At 29.8% G+C, this 16,122-nt stretch overlaps 2 protein-coding genes and 1 long non-coding RNA gene across 6 annotated transcripts in view; 2 read left to right on the top strand and 1 right to left on the bottom strand.

The window, feature by feature from the left end:
* The window catches only part of LOC132951627 (two pore potassium channel protein sup-9-like), a 76,106-nt gene extending 71,281 nt beyond the window's left edge, over positions 1-4,825 (top strand). For both annotated transcript variants that reach the window (XM_061023444.1, XM_061023443.1), the window contains exon 6: positions 3,641-4,825. In XM_061023444.1, the coding sequence (XP_060879427.1) occupies positions 3,641-4,180 (540 nt within the window). In that variant the 3' untranslated portion in view covers positions 4,181-4,825. The remainder of the gene's footprint in view (positions 1-3,640) is intronic.
* A 5,071-nt stretch (positions 4,826-9,896) lies between these two features.
* LOC132951957 (uncharacterized) lies at positions 9,897-11,204 on the top strand. The gene is made up of 3 exons (XR_009665428.1): positions 9,897-9,931; positions 10,005-10,140; positions 10,204-11,204. It is a non-coding gene; the product is annotated as an uncharacterized LOC132951957 (long non-coding RNA).
* The window catches only part of LOC132951956 (uncharacterized protein DDB_G0287625-like), a 32,642-nt gene continuing 27,723 nt past the window's right edge, over positions 11,204-16,122 (bottom strand). For all 3 annotated transcript variants that reach the window (XM_061024033.1, XM_061024034.1, XM_061024032.1), the window contains 3 exons: positions 13,631-13,702; positions 13,180-13,566; positions 11,204-13,112 (listed from right to left, as the gene is read on the bottom strand). In XM_061024033.1, the coding sequence (XP_060880016.1) occupies positions 12,827-13,112; positions 13,180-13,566; positions 13,631-13,702 (745 nt within the window). In that variant the 3' untranslated portion in view covers positions 11,204-12,826. The remainder of the gene's footprint in view (positions 13,113-13,179; positions 13,567-13,630; positions 13,703-16,122) is intronic.

Raw genomic sequence — 16,122 nt, forward strand, 5'->3', positions numbered from 1 at the left:
GTTGAACGGACTATATTATATATATATATATATATATATATATGTATATACGTCATTATACGCATAACACGCACTGTTGTGCACTCGTTTCACGGCTATAATATATCATAATAATATTATATATTATGTATATTGTATATAATATATATATATATATAAGTACACACGAATGTTATAGTTCGTAGGGATGTAGATAGGGGTAAGGGGAGGCCACTGAGGGTGGGGAAGTGTGTCTTCGTCGTCGTTGTTGTTGTTCAATCGAACGAAAATCCGGACGCCCCGGCGATATAAGCGATTTCTCATTGGCGCTGTGGCGTTTTACATTATACTATATTATTATTACTGTATAATATTTATTATTATATGTTATACGCAGTATCGACGGAAGAAAATAAATTGCCTGTATGGCAGGCGTGGGCACAAGGCTCGTGTATAATAAAGTATATATAGAGAATATAATATAAGAAATAGAAAAAACGGTGCGTGAGCGAACGGGAGGCGAAAAGAGTCACGCGCGCACGGTGTCGATGGCGCATACATATCATATTATTATTATTATTATATTTCTAGTTACCAAATACCTACCTATATTGTGTTTTATATTATGTAGTGTATACTGTTCAAAGAATGCCGAAACTATAATGTACCGTATACATAATAATATTATATATATATATATATATATATATATATATAACGGTCATAAGTATAATATTATAGGTATACCTATAATAGGTACCGATATAATATTATACGGCTCAGTAAAAACTGTTTCAAGTTTTCGGGGGACGATAGTAACATTAATAATAATTGTGCATAATATGCGCTCGATTTGGTGAAGCGCGCCAAAGTCTTAGGTACCGCGGCGCGTGTTTGTCAACCGTCCGATAGGCTTATAATAATATCATAAAATAATAATTGCGGTATTATAATAAATAAAAATAATAACAATAACGCGTATACGACTATATAATATTATTATGATTATCGTGTGTGTACAACGATAATCTTATATTTACCATACTATTATGTCTCGTCACGTTTGGCCCGTCGCACATGCATTTACTGTATAGCCGCTTTAATACTACGATGACACTATTACGACTTGCATGACTATATTATTTTTTGTGAGCGTGTGAGCGTGTGACTGGATAAAAATTCATAATATTCGACTCGTACAGTATAGTGAACATTTTTCACATAAAACATATTATCAGCCCTAAACCCATACATTGGATATCGTAGATTTTCCAAATGACAAGAAAACGACAATATTTTGATTAAAGTCTTCAATCGGTATTTACAAATCTAATATTACTATGGATAACCTTTTTTTAACATATAGTCGGTACAACCGTACAATTGTAATAATATATTATTAATAATAATAATGTACAAATAAGGTATCATAATACCTAATATGAAGTCGATTTGATTTTTGAAAATGTTCTCCTACACGTCCATGTACCTATTTTGCCTATATATTGCCCCGTACAAGTTAAAAAGTTAATATATGCCTAGAGAATATTAATTGAACGCAACATGAATACATGATACAGAAACGGTCTTCCTCCGATGCAGTATAGAAGTTTATTATTTATCGATTGAAAAAATAAATTACAAATAATCGAAAACGAACCGAAAATAGTGATAACTTCTAATACTATATTATATTATTAAATGTAACAACTATACAGTGCGTTAAATTATAGATTTTTTTTCTTTTTAATCTCCCGGACTGACACAATCGTTCATCTGATATTCACGTTGTAGGCCATTCGAATTAAATTAACGCGTGGTTTTCAGTTTATCGAAATTCACATCCATCATCGTTTCACACAGCGCATACACCGATTTTATGACGTATATTATTGTAATATGAAAATATGTACAAATACCCTGTGTAATATAAAAAAAAAATTTATGATGGGTCTGAGTATGCGTGTGCGTGTGTGTGTGTATGCGTGTGTGCGTGTTGTATTCACGTGAATGTCACGTGTGACATTTAATTAGCGCGATGGCTGGGCGCGCGAAGTTGTGCGTCGACTTTGGCGTGCGCGTTTTAATCGACGAACCGTGGATTACGCAACTCCGCCCTCTCTGTCTGCAACAGAAGTGTACATATTATACCTACCAGCCCGGTCAGGTCGAGATAAACGAAAAAAAAAATATTATCCAATTAATAATTATCTATACGCAGTAATAAATTCTCGTGCGAGGAACGCGAAACGGATTATTACATAAGTACTTAAATAATTCGCTGGTCGTCGATGCGTGTATATACGGCCGTTTCGGGTAGGCGCAATGACGCATTTAGGGAGTGGTCTATGGATGGTTGGAGAGAGGGTGGTCACTCCGGCTGATTGCGCAGTACGGCATCGTGAGCAAGAGAAATTATTTTTTATCGTTATAATGATGATAATATTATTGACATATAGTAAGTCACTGCGACGTCGAGAGAAAGCGTGAAAAAACAATTAACCTACCCTGTTCGCCAAATATTATAGGTAGGTATTGCTGACGTGACGTCACTGCCTAGCTGGTGTAGGGGAAAATCTAACCGATGCTCACCCAACAGACATCTTCGATGCGTTAAAAATATACGCGATAATGTTCGCGGAAAAATGATTTAAGAAGAGCGGCTACAGCGGTTGCTTTTTTTCTCACGGAAAATGAAAGAAAAACCGTAATCCTTGTTTGTATTTTATTCTCTGGACGGATTTGAATGATATTTCTGCAGAAATAGTGAAAATATCCATTTATTATTATCAGGGGCTTCTGGCAAACCAATTTTTGATCTTTCATACTTGAAGATTTCGTAAAGCTTACGAATTTATCCAAAATCGTTAAAAGGGAAACGATATTTAACACTGATAGCATGGGAAAACTATAAAGAATCCAAGTTAGGACGTTATATACTTAAAAAATATTCGTAAATATAGTAAATCTATAGTAAATCTCTAAGTGTGTAATGTGACCCATCTTATTACTCGGCCTGAAAATAATATTATATTAATCTATGCGTTTAGGACGCACAAAAAAAACTCTAATAAAATGTATGCAAACAAAACGTTAAATATTATGTAAAAAATGTTTACAAAATTCCAACAAAAATATATACATGTATTTATTATTATTTATGAACATCGTTGCATTATTAGTATATTACGCTATATTAAATATTGTTTTATCAAATAAATTTAAATGAAAGAGAATGTCTGATGTGTGAAGAACTGCAGATGGCCAGTTGTATAAAATTGTACTTATTGGACGAAAAAAGTATTACCGCCAATTGCCGGTTTAGGCCTAAACATAGTAGTTCTAACAAAATATATTTTCAATATTTGTGAAGTTGTCTATTGAAATACGCTATACGCAGATCACAAAATAAAAACACTAATTTATTTTAGAAACATTAAAATATTGAAATATACGCATTTTGCACAAAAATATAGACGTTTTTTCTAAAATTGGTAAAATATGCAAAATAAGCATTTTAAACTTGTCCATATACGTAAAAATAGTTTGGTTTACTATAAATGTAGTACATAATATTATATGGACAAATATTTACTACAATATTATACTTCCTCGCTATAATAATAATAATAATAATATTTTTCACGTCCATGTGTTTCAGGCCGCCCAAGGAGCCGTCCGGCTGGAAGGAGACGTGATCACCTCGCACGGATCCGTGTCCAGCCTGCCGATGGGCAGCGCGACGGCGGCGGGTGGATCCGGTCGGGGCAGGGGATCGTCCTCGCCAGCGGATAACGCGTCCGTGTGCACCTGCACGTGCACGCGGTCGAGGAGCCGGAACGACGGTTACCGTTCGGGTGATTCGCCGCCGTACGCGTCGGGCTCCGTCTACGGAGTCGGGACCGGACGCGGCGTCGGCGTCGGCAGCGGCGGTGACCGCGACGACGGCGACGACGGGTGCAGCGGCGACGACGACGACGACGAGGACGACGACGGGACGTGCGAACCGCAGGACATCCAGCTGGACACGTTCTACGACGGTCGCGATGCGGCGTCGACGTCGGCCGATCCCTATAGTTGCCGGCAGCGCGTCGTCCAAACGCAACAGCAACAGCGACAGTATCAACAGCAGAAGCAGCAGCAGCAACAACAACAACAACAACTGCAGCAGCTGCAGAACGAACACAGATCATCCATTTGACGTATGTTCGCCAGTGGCGGAGGCGGTGGCGGTGGCGGCGACTGCGACCGCGTCGGTTATCCGTACACGCCGTTCGCATAGCTGCTGTGCGCCGACCGTATATTATTATATAGGTATATACCGCGTACCGACCGGCGATACCGCGGTAACGATAACGTGTCCGTTGCCCGTCCGTCCGGGAGACATGACATACAACGCGATCGAAATACATCATACGAATTATTATTATTATAATAATAATATATTTGTCGTTGTTGCCGTCGTGTGATATTAATAAAATATATAAATTAGGTTGAGTAGTAGGCGGTCGATCTACCACGGTGTACGATCGTACCACGAGTCCGATGTTCTCCTCCGGTGTCGTATACGATTTCGGACGAAAGATGGCAGACGGTCATGACGTGAATTTGCGCAGCAGCCACGTGGTCGAAAAACCGCCATTGAAAAACGGAAAAACGACGCGAAGATCGTAATCGAACGATCGGATAATACAAACGAGGCAGACCGACACGCTGTACTGCTATGCAGATGAAGCACAAAGGGGCCATGGCTGCGACACACCGCAGCCGTGTAGAACGAAACAAATTTTATTAGGAACATTAAAATATTATGATGATATTATATTAAACATTTAAATCAAATACTATTAAAGAAAAAAAAAACGTAATTATGTACATACAAATGATAGAAAACGCGACTCAATTCCGTATCGACAATTTATGTTGTTGGTCCTTTTGAGTTATTTTTAATATTCTTTCTAATTTTTTTTGTATTTTTTTTTTTTATTTATGTTGTACGAGTACCTATACACGTTAGCGTAAACGTATTAATCAAAAATGTTAAAATAATACTAATAGTTTTTCGTCTTTGAATAATATATTACGAACGATTCCGAAATCAAAATAATTATATGATAATATATGTATATTATAATATAGTATATATGTGTATTATTATAATTATAATTTCTATTTATTTTATTTTTTTTAATTTAAATATTGTACATTTTTTGCTTTACACGTCAGAGCGATCATATTATATTCCTTCAAATTTTGGTCTCGTTTTTCAATTTTGTTATTAATTTTTTTATATCTTTGAATTTTTTTAATACAATTACCATTGTCATTCGAATATTAAACAATAAATAATAATAATAATGATAAAATAAATTTAGTTACATTATTTTGTTTACTTATAATTAAACGTTTTAAACATTAATTTTGAAATTGATGTATATAACTATAATATATAGCTCGTATTCAAATGTTGTACATACATTTTTACATTATTTTATTATAATATATTAGCTAAAATCTATTGTTTTTAAATAAAAACCTAAAACACAAATGAAAAAAAAAATATTGGGCTTGTTATTATTTTCTACAGACCATATATATAATATATATTTTATTAATATAATAGGTATATCTCTATATAATTTAATTGGAGAATACCAGCGATGCAAATTGTTAATCAATAGGTGCCGAGTACATGGAGCTCGGTAGGGAAAAGGGCAAATGTTCCACAAAGATTATTTCCTTTGTAAATAAGTATAACAATGTATATAGGTAGTTGCTAGTGTAGGATTGGATTGGAAGTATTAATGTATTATAATAACACATTTATAGTAACTATTTGGTGAAGGTAGACTCGACGTTGGAGGCAGGTAATTTCGTAGGTAATGGAAAAATTATTTATCATCGTGGTTTATCCAGGATATAATTTAAAGTTTTTAAATAATACGATGGCCGACACCAAGATAAGCAAAGAACGATGATTATAATTATAATTTCTTTGTGCGTTAACTTTAATATGACAATTATAATAATATTTTGTATTTGTTTCACTGCATTGCAGGTACTAATACGTGCTTCAGACTTTCAGAGAGAATTAATTATGTTTATATGTATTTTATAACGCGGTCAATTTTTAAAATCTCAAAGACTTAATTATAATTTGATATGATTTATTATAATTTATAATATATATATGCACATAGAAATGATTCGCGTTTCTAATGGTTGTCTGTAACTAAAGTTTAAAACCATAATAATAAAATTAAGTTATGTGTAGGTTATGTTATTTTTTCTATTGTAATATATTTGTACATGTTATTGTTAGTTTAATTTTAGATTCTGAGCGGAGCGAGGAAGCTAATGATTGTACAATGGTGTTTATTTTCTTTTTTTTTTATCCTGTATACAAAATTTCTACCAGAAGGAGTGCTTTGATTTCAACATAATATAGTACCTTATCTTTTAGCAAATTGGATCAAGATGGTACTTTAGAGAGGTCATTTTTCGATTTTCTCAATAGTTATTTAATGCCACTGGAAAAACTACCGATAAATTACGAAAAACCGCTAAAAATGGGATTTTAATTTCTAAAGCTTTGTTTATCACCATAGCAACGAATAAAATATAATAATATAATATTAATACAACTTACAGGCTATAATAAATAATAACAATATAAAAAAATCCAGACTGACAAACCGTCTCCGCTCAGAATCGTTTTTTTTATACAATGATATGCATATGATAATATTGAATTCAAGTTTAATACAATCCATTATACATTGACCCACTTGTAACCTACTGTACAGCAGAGCAACATCCACTTACCCACTTTTTTTAAAAATTTATGCCCAGTTTCATAAAACTATAATTCACTAAAATTTAATGGACCAATCATGGTTCACTAAATCATGTACCTATACCATGTATTGCTCATAGCTGTTGATTCATTAAATATTTAGTGGTTATTTATGAAACATAGCATTATAGTATTAATAGTATTATATAAACAAAAATAAAATGTATTCCTCGAAATACACAGAAAACAAAATATATACAAATTATTAAAAAAGTGACAACTATAATAATTGCAGTTCGGTATGTGTTTCCTATTTTATCTTTAAAATGTGTTTGTTTTAAAAACGAATAGTTCCACAACATCAGTGTTAAGAAACCTTATATCAATATTGGAAGACCTGTAACATCTATGATTTATATATCTATTATATAATTTGTTATGGGTTAGCTCCTAAACTACTTATACAATCGTAATGCAGTTTTTTTTGTATTCAAGAGGACATCGCGGAGCAGGTTCTAGGCATACTTTTAGTCCGATTAAGTTGTGGCGGTTAAAGGATGGCCTAACTAAATCTGGATATCAAAAATTCAACAGCGGCGCCATCTGTTCAGCAAAAAAATAAACTCAATAATAATATGTTTTTGTTTATTGCAAGGTTAGTATTGGTTGCAAATTAAAATAGTAATAGAAATAAGTATTGTTTTTTTTTTATATTGGTTGCCATTGGTTAATCGGGCAGATCAGGTACAAGGCACCACAAGCATGCATCAAATTTAATTTTTGCGCATTGCCTACCAGGGTGGCTGAGTGGCACTTACAGCGAGTTACACCCAAAATGAGTTGAACAATCACATTTTTTTAAGAGTAGTCATTTTTTAACGGGCGACGAAGTGCGCTGGAACAGCTATAATAGTATTTTATAAAAATACAGAACGTATACCAGTACAAAACGTTGAATGATTAAAATCCGTATGACAAAACAATTTTGAAACTATTGTAGACACATTTAAAAATGTATCTTCTTTTTCTTTTTCATTTTCTTTATCACTTAAGTAATAAAATATGTAAGCCGTTGTCATAAATTGAACATACTGCCATGATATAGGTAAATAAATGTATCTGTATACAGTAGGAATAAACAATAAAACTGTATACGTTTGAATAATCACTCACCTATAATATTAAAAAATCAAATGTGTTATTTAAATCATATTATAGTTAGTCAATGAAATAAATGAATTATAAAATTCCACTTGATAAGACATAATAATCTCAAGGGGTATTAGATAGGCAACTAAACGTACGACAGTACATAGTGTTATTATGGTGTTGTTGGTACAAAAATCGATTTTTTGTACTAGGGTCCCATGAAGTATGCGTCACAGTGCTACGTCAACAAATTTTCCGCACAAAGCAGATTTTTTTTAGCTACCCTTTACTACACTTTTACCTATTGCCAAAATTATAAATAAATAATAATAATAAATTACATTAGGAAATTTTTTATTTATTTATCTTCTTTATTTGTTTATTAATAATACAAATTTAACACTTTTTTTATTACTTTTAAGTGTTAATGCTGCGGATTCGTTAAAATATCCTCTTCCAGCCCATATTTTGTAAATCACATTTCTTATGGACACGAGGGCTACCGATGAAATCTTTTCATTAGATAATGAGACGTTCTTGGGAAGTTTTTCAGTATCTTTAAAATGGAAACAGATCTTCTATTAGTATTTAGATCACGGTATTAAAAAAAAAATTTCAATTCTATTCAAACATTTCGAAACGTACAGTTAAATTTTAATCTAGCTAATGTTTTTAGAAAAGTTTGACTAGATAATTTTTCTAGACTTCAAAATCTTTACTGTACCAATTGATATCGCTGCTAACAATTTATTTATCTTTCACCTAAAATTCATTAACAGTTTTTTTCATTGTAAAAAGCGATTCTCGATGGATTGTAAAGCAACCAAATGTACACCAAGACGTCACGTAACTAGTGCGCGCCGCCCCTTTATGACGTATGGGGACCCTGGTATAAAAATTAAATATTCAGTTTTCATCAAACCGACAAAATTGTACGTTAGGTTGCCTTTATAAAACGCCTTGCAAACGAGATTTTATGATTGACATTCGTTTGAAAAAAATACATACTGTAATAATAGTACAATAAATCAAGATGTTCCGTATAAGTGTGCAATATAAGTAATACTACCTTAAATATCGCTAAATATGCAATAAAAATAACGAAATATCACTAAATATGTCCTAAAATTATGCAATAAAAACAATGAATTAATATATAGGTGGTTACTGGTTATATACTTTTACCCAAACAAAATTAGCAGATAACAGTTTAATTATTAGAAGCAACTAATATAAAATTATGAATGGCGTTCATTAAATGTGCGGAGTGCCGAATTTCGTACTTTACCGTACCTAGTGAGTAGGGTTGGTGGTATTTCGAATTTTGATATGTTTGAATGTATGAATATTATGTATAAGTATAATTTGTAATTGTTCGAATACTGATCACTGACGACCGTTCTTATCGATCAAATTGATCATATTATCCCGCATCTGATTATATTCATTTATATTATACGATTTCCGTGCGGTCGATTATTATTATTATTCGATATTAGTGATTATTACAGTTTTAGTAGTTATTACTTTAATAGTCTGCGTCCAGTCACTTTAGTAGAGTCAGACGCCATGATGCATGAGAAATAAAACAGTTTTTAAAATAAAACCGTTGACATTTTTCCAAATGCCGTCGTGTTATTTTATTTTAATAAATTACTAAGCCATCCTTTGCCGTCGTCTCCTGCAAATATTGGTATTCGGTTAGGTATTATCCATTTTACTGTAAGACAAAATAAATGGTAACTACAGAAAATACAGACTGTGTCGGTATTTCGATAGGTTATCACCACGGATTAGGATAAAATTCTATTTTAGTCCTTGGTAATTACGTTTCTCAACACCACGATTTAAGATAGTAAATACTATCTTAAATCGTGCTTATCCGTGTTGACCTATTATTTATTTTTTTTATAGGTAGTTATCAACTAATGCGTAGTTATCTCAATCATGATAAGAAGTATAACAAAGTACCAATTTTGAGAATAAAAATCTTAAGTGCACAAACAAGTAAGTACCTACTAAATGGGTGACTACAGTATGTTTTAACATGTTATAATATGACTATATTTTTAATGTTAAGCGGCAAGCGCCGTAATATACAAAGTTCTATTGCCGGACACTTGACTGCAAGATGTAATATTATAGAAGCCCTATGCCAATATTATTGTTGTATAAAATATATACTTATCCATCATTACTCATTAAGTATTCATAAGGTAAGTACTTTTAAAATCATTTTTTGTACAAAACACAACTTATCATAATATAAATATTTACAGATTGTAATTTTTCCAAAATAAAATTGTTGTGAATTTGAAAACCAAGATCTTGCACAATTCAATTCACATCCTCATACGCTGATGGTTCCGAATTTGTGCATTCGACCTAGTGTATGATAAAATTATAATGATGAAAATTAAAAAATAGCAGTTGACTTGACTCGGCGTTGTTTTTAGAAAAATCAAGTTGTATGGTGAAAATTTTAAATAATATTATATTGTTATAAGTTATAACTATATGAGACAAGAAGGAACAATGTATTCCCGTATTTTACATTATTTTGGTAATTTCAACTTCCTAGTTATAAAATTAAAAATCAATCACTAAGGTGGATGCTGGATAACATTTTAAAATAAATATTCAAAGATTATCAAATGCATTTGCGCATTAAGATCAGTGGCTTTGTCCTGTAACCTGTTGCAGAACAGTTATTTAAGTCAATTAACAGGACTAGAAAAAAAATTATATATTCATACTATACAATAGTAGGTACCAACCATGCATTATTTCAAAATGTATAATATACTAGTATAGACCATGTAAGATAGGTGATATAATAGAATTGGTATGGTTTGCCACTTTTTGGGCCTTCCAGAACACTGTTAAAGATTAAAACTATTACCATTCATTTTATAATCAATACCATTACCTATAAGTATACAATTAGCTGAAATACCAAGTCAAAAACACAACACGAGTCAGTTTTTGGTAGAGTGAAATGTCAGTGCAAGTTTAATATCAATATTGAGCCTTCACTATGTATTTGATGACAGAATCTAAATAAAACATAATATTTTTGTAACAAACTTAAAAAATAATTCCCAAATTTGTTTTAAAATTTTTAACCTATAGAGTAGGGCAAAATAAATAACAAAACATTTAATTTGTTCTATACTAACATTAATTATATTACCTATATTTATAAAATACAGATACATTAATATGTCATTCATATTACTTACACTTATTAAGCTAATTATAAAATAAAAGCATACCCTGTGACAAGTGTGCTTACTTATGATTAATAAATTATGGACAATTATTAACAAAATTCACTTCATTGTACTGGTTCATGTTCATTCAACAAGAACAATTTCTATTCTTATTGAATTTTCACTACTTTAATTGAGTATGCAAATTAAAATTATTCAAACTATTTTTTAATAATTTGATTAATTTTGCCCACATATTTAATGATTAAATATATAAAATTATTAGATATATATACATTCACACAACTTGTCAAACAATACATACAGATTTAAAAATAAAAATAATAAAATTAAATACTTATTTTATGTATCAAAATAAGTTACAGTATTCCATGAAAAAAAAATGTTAAATACAATTATCCATCAACGGTCCACCAGACACCAATATCTTTTAAATATTGCTAGAGAATAAACCACACCTGGATGTAACTAAGACTCAGCAAAAGACAAATATTGAAGTCCCTGAAGACTAATGTTATTTTTTGCAAATAAGCTTACAAAATAATTTTACAATTATACAAATTAAACCATACATTTTTTTTTATCAACATGTGTTATGTTTAATGTTAATCAGTTAACTTCTTAAATATTATAGTATTAATCATAGTTATTTTTATGCATTATGCATGTTGTAATAATTTGTATATATAAAACAAATAACATATCAATAATATAATAAATAAACAAATAATACAAGATAAAAATACCCCAGTCATCATTTTGACATATTATAAAAATCAGTTCTGTTTCGGCAAACTTAATAAAAATAAATTATAATAATTAATAACAACATAAAAAATATTTTAACTGTAGTATAAAAGTAAACAAACAGTTTTTAAAAACAAATTGGAAAAACCCCCAAGTTAGAAATATCTGAATATCACTACATACAATAAATAAATATTATAAAGTATGATGTATCAAGATATTTATGAAGTCGACATGTTATGAATAAAAAAATTAATATTGTTTTTAAATTAGTAGAATGCAAGTGATAATTTTATTTGCATTCAACAGTTTATAAGATAATAACGGATTTTATTCAATAAAATTTTTAGTTTTAGTTTAGTTATATAATTATCATTAGTTAGAAATACTTAAATTTAGTAGGACAAGCATACACGATTAATTGCTTGTGTACAAAAAAAATAGTAATAATAATAATAATATAAAAAAAAATCTTAAAGTAAATATAAATAAGACATACAATTTTTAACTTGCATTATTTCAATGTAACAAAAGAAATGATAAATCATTAGATATAACTAAAAGATTATACTAAGCAAAGAAACATACTTATATTAAAGTATAAATCAATATGAAATAATGCATGTTTACCCTTCAGTGAAATTAAAATTGGTAAAAAGTATAAGTAGTTTTGAATTATATTTACTTTGAAATTAAATTACAATTTCAAACAGATTACTTTTGAACAATCTAATAATATTAACAATAGTTTAGGAAATATTTATAACATCTAATGGATAACACTATAACTTATAAAAACAAAAAAAAGTTTATACAAATGTCAGTTATAAAATATATACATATATATACAATATATATATGTAAATTATATACTATATATATGTATGTTATATAAGTAATATGAATGTTTATAACCCTACTTTTACTTTTTTGCATGTCCCCAAGTATGTTTTTCAAGTTCTATCAATGAATCAAAACCTTCATTGCAATGTACACATATTAATCTTTTACTTGAGTTATTAGTAATTGGTAATTCATTATGTTTATTTATACAAGCGTCTAAATGTTTGAGCATTGTTGTACGTTTAGTTAATATGCGATTGCACAAAAAGCAATATAAACATGACTTTTTTTCAGAATCACATTTTAGATAAAGATGTTTGGAGGTCATGTGAGCCCATAAAGCAAATATAAGATCTGTTGTATATCTAAAAAATACAAAAATATTTACTGTTAATAAGAATTAGTTGAAATTTATTGATGTTTAATACTTACGGGCAATATTTACACTTAAAGGAGTCAATAGTATTATGTCCTAAAGTCTTAAATGCTTTCAACAAATTTGTTCTTTTGGCTAATTGATGGACTGCTTTTGTTTTATGTTTTGATGTTACGCAAAGTTGCAAATAATTAAAAAGAGTTAACTGTTCAGTTAACGGTTCAGTATTTCTTGGGGTAGAAACAACATTCACAGGTTCATGTATAGACTCAAGCAGCGAGGAATGCTTTAAAACTTCATGTGTTTTGCGTGACTCTGGACTATAGAGAAACACATCACATATTGGACATTGAAACATTGGTAATGAAATATTATTTATAACAGGTAAGGTCCATCTGCAGTCTCTGCTCTCTATGTGTTTTCCTAATTTACATAAACCAGAACTGAAAAAAAAATATTCTTATAAATTACATTATGTTCAATTGAATTCTTTAAATCATAATATACTTTCTATTCTCAGCAGCACTGTCAATAGCAGATGCTCTCTTGGGCCTAGGCTTTGTTAGTGGCGTGTCCGACCTTTAAAATACAATTTTCTTATTACTAGGGCTCGGTAGTAGTAGGAATTGCATATCATTCTTATGCTCTAAATTTACAGCAAACCAAATTAGAAATCCGAGCTATACATAGTGAGTTTAAAAATTTGAAATGCATATTTTGCATATTTCTTCAATTTTTGGGGAAATGCGCATATTTTTTTTTTTTTTTTTCATATGCACTTTTCATGATCTTATTCTTTCTTAAGATGTGTATTTTAATAAAACTCTATATTATTTATTGTTAACGTCGCAGTTCACTATTAATATAACGACAACGGTACAATGCGCATTTAACGCTTTAATATTACGATGTACTATCATTTCAAATATAAATTTATATTAAGTTTAAACTAATTTTTACAATTCAATAAAATTTTAACATAGCAAACAGTTTTCTGCCGTATTTTAAATATTATAAATTTATATTTTCATATTTTTAATTTCTCTTAGTGCAAAAATAACAACATAAGATTTTAAAAATTTTATGATATTCATATATTATGAAAATAAAATATATTTTCTTAGTCTTTATACACTGTACACAATATATAGTAGAAAAAATGTTTTGATTTTTAATTTTAAGGGTGATTTCTGATAACAATTTAGATCTAGATGGTATTTTTGAAAGGTCAAAATTGAAAATTCCCAGTATTTAAAAAAAAAATAAACAAAGTGGGCAAGTGTATGCTCTGCTGTACTTAGATGTCTAAAAAAGACACTAAAGGATGTATTACATTTGAATTCAATGTATGTGAAAAATGCTTCTAAGCGAAGCCTATAATATGACTAAATATTTTAAATTATATTAATGCTATTATAGTGATTTATTTTACTTTTAGGCATAGTAGATTGATTATTTTTTTTGTCGAAAAAATTGAATTTGAAAATGTCAATGTGTACCCATAAAAAAATATAATAATATATTTTAAGTTTCAAATACCCAGGGTCAATATTTTTAAATTTCAAAAAAAAATTACCAAAATTGTTTTGGTTTCAAGACTAATTTGAATTAAAAATATCTACAAAAAAAAACTGTTTATATAATATATTTTAGACTTTTGTTACAATATAAAATATTTATGAAAATTCTTGTTTTATATTTTCAATCCTTAGCTATCCTCCCGTAATTAGGCACTATTTAAATTTAGAAGTATGTTTATACGGTTCTTAATAAAATTTTAGATTCTGGGTGATTCTCCAATGAAGCTATTATTTCATTGAAATTTGAGATTATGAAGAAACATACCTAAGTCTTTCTCTTTTAAATATAATATTATAGTAACAAAAGTAAAATAAGTATATATTTTGATAGCATTATTTGTTATAGATGAAAATAGAAAATTGTCGATTGTATTTATATTTATAGATTATAAATAGGTACCTGTACCCATGAAAAATTAGAAAGGTATCATCACAGTATTTTGATACATATTCTCCACTCTTTACTTTGCCTTTATCGTAGTTCTCCATTTTGTATTGGCTGTCAATCATATACATACATACATAATACAGAACAAAATCAACTAATGAGAAGTGGAGAACTACGACATGGGACAGAGGTAAAGGAGATGCACATACTACGCAAAACTAGTACAACTGTGATGATACCTATCTAATTTGTCATGCCTGTATTTATATTATACTACTATTATTGTGCATAATACACATAATGATTATTGTGGTACCAAGCTAACCATCGCTAAGCAATAAATGACGTTGTGATGGGAAATTCCAAATTAATGAAATAGGAATGTGGGTTCATATTCTACATGCATTGTGTCCTATGTTAACAAGACGAATGTGACGAGTATCGATAAATGATTTCTATTCGGACCATGCTGTTCAAAAATCAAATTGCAAATGATGCGATAAATTACAATATGTTATGTTCATATTTGTAATTGTCATAAGAATACAGCGTTAAAGATAATTATGTAATTATAACAAACATCATAATATACATTTTTGAATATGATTTAACTTTTTTTACTCAATTATTTGAGCCTTGGGTATTTCAACAATATAATGGGATGGCGTTAAAATATTTTGGGTGTCCAGGCCATCCCTTAGCTACGTGCCTGGTTTATAGTTGTTTGAAATTAAGAGTGTAGGATTATATTGTATTATTTTCACAATGATGTGTTTAAGAATCAAGAAACCTGATTTGTTGGTTTAAATAAATGTAATTGTTTAGTGTTCTAAAAAAGTAATTTTTCAATTTTCACCAAGTTTTTAGAAAACTACAGTAAAATGTAAGTAAAAAAGTTTAAGAAATTTTTATTTTAACCGTTTAACTCATAATGGTTTTTTTTCTTTTTTTAATCAATATTCAATTAGATCAATGTCAAATAAAAACAAAAAAATATAGTAATTTCAAGTTACAATGAAATAGACAGACTA

This window comes from Metopolophium dirhodum, chromosome 9, assembly GCF_019925205.1.
Source record: "Metopolophium dirhodum isolate CAU chromosome 9, ASM1992520v1, whole genome shotgun sequence".
Taxonomy (NCBI): domain Eukaryota; kingdom Metazoa; phylum Arthropoda; class Insecta; order Hemiptera; family Aphididae; genus Metopolophium; species Metopolophium dirhodum.